The 8062-nt window shown below is 41.8% G+C and overlaps 1 protein-coding gene across 2 annotated transcripts in view; it reads left to right on the top strand.

The window, feature by feature from the left end:
• Nucleotides 1-8062, top strand: part of nrp1 (neuropilin 1) — an 83414-nt gene that overhangs the window by 60665 nt on the left and 14687 nt on the right. For both annotated transcript variants that reach the window (XM_015389853.1, XM_015389854.1), the window contains 3 exons: nt 1550-1694; nt 5382-5713; nt 7900-8044. In XM_015389853.1, the coding sequence (XP_015245339.1) occupies nt 1550-1694; nt 5382-5713; nt 7900-8044 (622 nt within the window). The remainder of the gene's footprint in view (nt 1-1549; nt 1695-5381; nt 5714-7899; nt 8045-8062) is intronic.

The raw sequence follows: 8062 nt of genomic DNA, 5'->3' as shown, positions 1-8062 counted from the left end.
TAAGGAGTAGAAGTAAAAAGTCGCCATAAATATAAGTAGTAAAGTAAAGTAAAAATATCAGAAAAATCTACTTGAGTACAGTAACGAAGTATTTATACTTTGTTACTTCCCATCTCTGCTAGTCAAGTTCTTGTTCCTTAACTAAGAAGCATTTGATTGTTTTAAAGTACGAAGCTATTTCAGCTCTTAGCCTCACATGGGTTTTTGTTTACATTTTTGTACTCTAACTTTTATTTTCGTTTCTAAGAGATTGATTTAGGCAAATGATTTAAAATGACCGAAATAAATTGACCTAAAAAACAGGTACAGAAGTTGAATAGCATGGAGGCTGAGATTGCCAGGTCTGATGAGCTGATAGAGGTGGATCCCAAATTAAAGGGGGAAAAAAAAAGATGTTTGACTGACTGGGACAGACTCTAAACAGTGAATCAAATTGTCAAATGACCCGACTTTGTCCATCTGGAAGCGAAGGCGTCCCTTCAGGGAGGCTGACAAACATTTATGTGCCGCACAGTCCCCTCATTTCGTGATATTTAAAACCTATAAGACGCTTTTGAAAGAAGAAATGTTGAGTTCAGAATGCTTCCCAGACCATCCAAACAATTGTTGCTACATACTTGTGCCCCCAAGCTTGATTCTTTCATAGTCTCTCTGGAGTACACTGTTCCTTTTGTAAAGTGGCAGCTTAAAGGTGCCGCCTAAAGCCCTGCATGTTTTTTTTCTGGCCTCTAAAGTGCTTTTGTGTGGAAGGGCACCATTTACTACATGCTGAGCCTGCAGTTTGGCATCTTAGCACAGCTCAGGAAAAAGCCACTTTACAGTTAGTGTGTGAGAGGAGACTCTGCATGGCATTTAAGGAAGTGGCTGACTTTTTAGAAGGGTCCCTCAGTGATGTGGATGAAGGTCTTGGTAGTACTGCTGTGTGGTCTAATGGATCAGTTGGTGTTTCAGTTCATTCTAGATAAGCTTAACTGCTATCTTTCCATCTGCCTGACTTTTCTCAGCTGGAATCCTTTCCGCCTCGTAACTTCTCGGTCAGGGAGGTCAGGAGGCCGTGTGGTTGCCTTTGAGATTCAATTACTCAGAATGAACTGTGACGGACTGTGGGCAGTTGTTGGGCTGGGTGGCAGGCCTCCTCATAGTGCTAGTAAACTGTCATCGGACCTCAGGGGAGAACATTGACATCTCTGACCTTTCAGCACGACAATGCAGTAAAACTAAGACCCAATCTGGATACAGAGAATGGTAAAAGGGCACCATAAGTCAGTCGGTTCTGATCGCTGTTACACTTCCAGCCTCAGGTTTCACAGCCTTTCACTGCTTCAGCTGCATCAAATGAAGCAAAGGCAGCTCCTGTCTGATTACATATGAGTAACTTTCCACACTCAGTCGAGGAAATATTCATCCATTTCCCCGAATATACTGGTTTACATTAAACATCTGGAACATTCTCTGGATTTTCAACAATTCTTTTAGATTTCTTTTTATCTAAAAATAGCTTCTCTGGATTTCTGTCAATAATCAGAATGTCTCCCTCCTTCTTTTGCAGATTTTCCAAGGCAACACCAACCCAACAGACGTTGCCAAGACAAAGCTGCCTAAACCTACGCTGGCGCGCTTCGTTCGCGTCCGTCCAGTGACCTGGGAAACAGGCATTGCTCTGCGCTTCGAAGTGTACGGCTGCAAGATATCAGGTAGGGTACCTCTTCAATTCTAGTTGATCCTAATCTACATTGCCTGTGGATTAACTCTTTTTTTCCTATCTCATTGTTTCCTCTTCAAATGCAAAACTTGTTTTAGCCCCCATTACAACAGAATCGAAGCCACATCAGCATAATGCTGAACAAAGGCAATGAAATAAGGGATTATCTATTAACACGACCTCATACTTAGATGAATCTCATGCAGTATAAATAGAATAAGCAGCTGGCTTGAATCACCTAATGGTGCTGGGTGGGCTTTTCCCGATTTGCTCTCAGCCTGTTCTTCATTTTTTCTTTGCTTATATAACTTTAATTTTAGCAACAACTTTCTTCCCCTTGTCCTTTTGTTGATGTTTCAAATTAGCGTATGCATGTTGGTGGCTCTATTTAGTGTGGTTTTATCACATCTATCTTTGTCTCTGTGGGATATGAACATGTGTATTCAATTTGAATTCCTGCTTTAGTAGATTAAAGACAGAAGAGACATTGCCTTTGCTCTGTCGGCATCTTGAATAAACATGGGCCAGAATAAGATTGAAAATGTAATTGCATCTGTAACATTCAGTCATTTGGATTTTTAAATGTAAGTAGCAACATTCTGCACATTTCTCCTCTAAAATTCCTTTAACTAAGGAGACAAAATCAATCTTTCTTTAATGGGAATGATGGTCCATACCCTGGGTAAGATTTTAGACTCGTTTTATTTTTATTTAGTGATATGTTCAAGTAATTTGTGTTCGATTTGTGTGCAAATAATTCATATACAATATTTTAAAACAAATGTCACAGTGCCACCTCTAATCTAGCCCTTAGTCCACTTAAGATATAACAATACATGAAAGCAGGGATCGTTACAAGCATGATTAACATCTCAGATCATTTTAATCTAGCATAAAGTTATTCAAAGAGAGATTTTGAAGGGTTAACAATGATATTATAAAAAGAGAACTCAGAACTTTAACATTTAACCTGATGCATGTCTAACTGAGAAGCAATTGTAGTAAAATATTCCAAAAAAAAGAGTTAAAAAAACAATCCACTGGACTTTATTTCCAAGTTTGAAGACGTTTCGCTTCCCATCCAGGAAGGTTTTTCAATTCAACATGTCAGGAATAGCGTTGAGTTTGTGGTTTTTTACAGTAGCTTGATTTTTATTTGAAAGCATGCTAATTAAAATGGACGAACGGGTCCACGGCTTTAGAATGGGGGTCGTTTGGCTTCTTTTGTTAACCTGCAATGCCCCTTACCCATCTTAGTCTCTGAAAGGGGGGTCGTTAAAGGGAATTGTTGGCCTGGCTGAATAGGCGAGATGTTGGGGTTGCGATGATAGCGGGAAGGGATCAACTCAATTGCTGCATTGTAGGTTTTTGTAAGCTTAAATCGGAGTCCACCCCCTCTGTTTATCGATAAAATTTATCTATTTAGGTAGGGGAACAATGACTTAAACCCCAGAGAAGAGTACCGTTCTTAATCTCTCTACGTCCTTCTCGTTTTCATGGTTAGAAATGTCTTTCTTGTGGCCAAGAAAAATAAAAAATTGCTTTAGCATTCTTTTAAGAAGTATGCAGCAATATGTGGGGGAGGGACGGATCTGTGTTATTCTGTGTTGTGAGAATCTAACTCACTCTCTCTTTACAATCTCTTTAAAAATGACTTTTAAGAACAGGGCTGATCATTTTGCGCAACAACTTTTTATATTTTGATATCAGCAGCAGGCCAATGCTTAACATGGAATTAAAGTTGGGATCAGGATAATTTGGTGCTCCTTTCTTTTTTTGTAGCGCCAGTCACTTATGCATCACATATGCGTGGCCAATCTTATAAGAGCAGATGGCCCTGTGGGTGCAGCGGGGTTACAGCTGGGGTTTGTGTGTGCCGCACATAATCAGAGCGCTGCGCCGAGCATAAACACATCACAGAATCGAAGTCACCACAGGGCCTCCAATATGACGTTAGTGCCCATTGGTTTTCTGAAGACACTGCCAGCTCCACTGCATGCTACTAGCACAGTTGGGGCGAGGTAAACCAAGGCTGTTGAGGGCTACATAAACTCTATGACTTGCCACTCCTCTTCAACCTTTGATATTTTGACGTAAAAACTATTGAGAGCTTTCTGAGTGCATCTTTACCGTCACCAAGAAGTGCTTTCATGGCAGCTAAGCAGTGCATCAAAGTGGGACATGGACTAGAGAGGAAACCATATAGTTTAGGAGGTCCCGTCTTCAATTAATGATGTCCAACCAGTTACGAAAGAGGGTGAGTTGGACATCACCACAAATTACCATGGTGGTTTGCCTTCTGATACAAACAGCTACTCATTAATAAATGGATACACCACCCAGTTGTTGGTAAATATGCCGTGATGTAAAAATAGCCCAGATGAACCACGGATGCTCCACCCAAACCTCAATCGTGGTCCACGAAGGCCCTGCATCATCTCTACTCTTACCATCCACCGACATAAACACTCGTTCCAATGGGTGTGTCATGGCATGCTTGCCATCCCTGTAGCCGCTATAATCGCAGCTGAGCTCGATTAGCAGCTCCAGATGATCTGGGGAAGTCGCGTGAGCCGCTTTTATCTCTCATCCACTTTCATGCACACACATGCACCTTTCTCTTGCATTTTCCTCACATCAAAAGGTGTTTAGATCTCACTGCCTTAGCTTTACACGACTAAAGGCCAGCTCCTCTGATCATATTTAACAGATCTTGGCCAAAGAAGAAAGAAAAACAGGACAAAAAAATCACAGGAAAAGAGGCTTCTGTGCAGCCAGCGATTGCTAGCTTTTTGTTTTGCATGACCAGGAATTCATCTCAGGGGTTTTCATGGGAAACGTTCCCATAAGCAGAGGTAGACTGAAAGCCTTGTTCTGCAAACCGTTTTTCCCACAGATGCAGCAATCCTGACTCTGTACACTTTGTCTCATATGGACACAACAAAATGGAACAATGACTTGTTTGTCTTATGATTGCTAAAAGAAAAAAGCGAAAGGTAGAGGAATGGCAAAATGTTTCTCCAAAGAAAAAGTCTAGTTTCTCTCACAAACAAAAGTAACATAGATTTTAAAATAAATGCATTTGGGATAATGCATTCGATATCAAGATCAGATAAATAGAAAAAAGAAAGGAGAAAATCTGGAACTGTGAACAGAAAACAAGGATATGTTCTAAGTTGTAATCCCACAGATGTTGACAGCTGTGAAGCAGAAGGCAGATGATTGCTGTGGCAGCAAAAACAGCGCAAAAAGATTGTATTTTTGTATGTGAGTGGATGTAAGTCTATGGAGAACAGGGCAGGGAGATAGAAAGAAAACAGAAAGCCCCAAGAATGCAGGAGGTGGAAGCACCAGCCGGCAAGAGGGTTTTAATTGGCTGCCTGGAGACAATCGCTTCAGGCTGAGGAATTAGTATGCATGAGATCTACAGACACATAGAGAGACAGAGAATAAAAGGGGGGATCACAGTAACATCTTAAAGAGTTTGGGGAATAATCCTCCTCTCTTTGACTTTGGTTACCCTCTTTATAAGACCCAGACAAAAATATGCTTTTGGCACTGCAGATGATCTTGGTCATCAACCCTTTGAACATAAATCAAGTCCTTTTTTCATATTGCATCCCAGCAGGGTTTGAATCAAAAAAGTTAACAATATTTTCTTGTGCCCTTTGTTTCTCAGAGTACCCCTGCTCTGGCATGCTAGGCATGGTGTCAGGCCTGATCACGGACAACCAGATCACGGCGTCCTCTCATACGGACCGGAGCTGGGTGCCTGAGAATGCCCGCCTTCTCAACAGCAGGACAGGGTGGACCCTGCTGCCTCAGCCACAGCCTTTCACAAACGAATGGCTGCAGGTGGATCTTGGTGAAGAGAAGCTGGTGAAGGGGTTAATCATACAGGGAGGCAAATACCGGGAAAACAAGGTCTTCATGAAGAAGTTCCGTCTTGCACACAGCAATAACGGCTCTGACTGGAGGATGGTGCATGACACCAGTGGAAACAAGCCAAAGGTATGTTGGGGGAATCCATGAGTAAATTTGGCATTTGTTCAGCAATGGAAATGAGGTACCACTTCAACAAATGAAGTGGTACTTCACTTTATCTGGGAGTTCATCTGGGGTTGGGGGAGTGGTGGCCTAATGGTTGGGGCATTGAGGTTCTTAGTTCAAGCCCCGCTCCAACTGACTGCCACTCTGGGTCCCTGAGCAAAACCCTTAACCCCCACACTGCTTCCTGGGTGCCACACAATGGCAGCCCACTGTTTAGGGGAGTGGAGGCCTAGTGGTTAGGGCATTGCACTTGGAATTTGGAGGTTCTGAGTTGAAGCCCCACTCCCACAATTTACCACTCTGGGTCCCTGAGCAAGACCCTTAACCCCCAAACTGCTCCCCAGGCACCGCAAAAGGGCATACCATCGCTCCCCAAGGGTATGGGTTAAATGCATGGAATTCATTTTGTTGTTCTGTACTTGTGACAGTGTAATGACAATTAAAAAAAGAGGTGGTTAAAGGTTTCACCCATAGACCCAATATTTCTCAGCCTGAACGGGGAAATCTGCCAACACCTTTGACTGAAAATTAAACATGCTAGATATGTGCATCAAGCACATGAGTTTAGCCTCTTTATTGTCTTGTTTAGGAATGATGATAGATGAAGTGGATTGACACCTCATCTGCAGTTGTTGGTGTAGCTCCAGTCTGTCATCTCAAAGAAAGTTTGGCCACTGAGTATTAATCCAAAACAGTCCCAATACTATTGTTTGTCTAACATGAGACAATGTGGGATAGCATGACAAAAGTTAAAATGAGACAAAAGTGGGGTTCTGGTAGAAAATGAGTTTAAATCTGCATCCCACTTTGGGTGCTTAGTCTAACCCTTACAGATAATTAGCCAACCTTTAAATGGTTTTCCAAGCATGTCCCACTTGAAATAGAAGGTAGAGGGTAGAGACTATTATGATATTGACCTGGAAATACAAACAGGAACACCCAAATTTGAGCTGAGCAGTGTCATTCTTAACTGGACCTGTTACTGTTGCAGCCTGATCTTAGTTAAGGACAAGCTAAAGGGTGGATGGAGGTAACTGCCAGGGGGATTCGCAACAAAAACACTTAATTTTTTATTGTTCGATTGTTACACAAAATCTATCAAAGCTAACCCAGTTTAAAAAATAAATAATCTCAAAGAAACAAACTGTCTGCGATAATGAAACGAACCCTACAAAAAGCTGTGTTTCAAGTACATACCTCTGTCAAGGGAACACATTGAATTGAATAGTTTCATTTCTGACCCAATTGCTTAATTGATTCTCATTCATTTGTTCAGTTCCGCTCAGAACATTGTACCTGTAAGTTTTACATAGTTAAAAGTTAATTTTCACTGTTATACATCGCTATAGTTCTGACTTTCTACTTAGTAGTATACGTTAGAAACTCTTCAGGTTTACAGTCTTCAGATTCTTTGGTGGGGCAGTATAATGGAATGGCAAGAAATGGAAAAAATCCCTTCCCTGCTTTGAGAGTGACCAAAGATTTATCTACCTGCTGTGTAGCATTCAATGTATCCCTACAGCAAAGTGTCTGCACACAAACTCACACATACAAAACAAATTTCATGCTCTCATACAAAGCTACATTCTTTTCCAAGAGGAGCTACAGCACCCCGTCCCCAATTACAATTGTCCCTGACAGGGCATAAATCTCATCCAGATGGGCTGATGGTTGATTTATGAAGCGAGCAGGGGAGATCCATACCCCTGCCTGGCCTAGTTAGCTTTCTTTCTTCCAACGCATGAGAGGAGGTACCCAAGCATCTGAAGCTCAGCAGACTCTCTCACGTTATCAGACAAATTAATCCACTTCTATAAGCCCTCTGTCTTCCTCTTGCTTCATATCATACATCTCCTACTCACCTCTCCTTTGCTTGCTAAAGATCTTATTGAACTCTTAGTCCAATGAGCTGAAAGTTGTTTTTAACCCCTGGTGTCTCCCACGTATGCTGCGGTTCTGATATCAGTAAGACTAAAGAGATCTGCTGATCTCTCCTGTTACTTTCCACCTAACAGAGCAGTTACCTCCCACACATTTTACATTGAATGCTCAGAAAGCCAAAATTGAAATCCCTAACAGTGTTCCCAAGTCTGTAAGCAGAATGTAATATGTTGTGTCGCCTGTCTTTTTTTTTTTTTCTCTGCCAGATATTTGAAGGTAACAGCAATTACGACACACCTGAGCTGAGGACAGTGGAGCCCCTGCTGACTCGTTTCATCAGAATTTATCCAGAGAGGGCCACTCCTGCTGGGATGGGCCTGCGACTTGAACTCATTGGCTGTGAGATTGAAGGTAAACAGAAACAACCCA

This window comes from Cyprinodon variegatus, unplaced genomic scaffold (genome assembly GCF_000732505.1).
Source record: "Cyprinodon variegatus isolate N-32 unplaced genomic scaffold, C_variegatus-1.0 Scaffold476, whole genome shotgun sequence".
NCBI lineage: Eukaryota > Metazoa > Chordata > Actinopteri > Cyprinodontiformes > Cyprinodontidae > Cyprinodon > Cyprinodon variegatus.
This window is presented reverse-complemented; position numbering and strand designations above follow the sequence as displayed.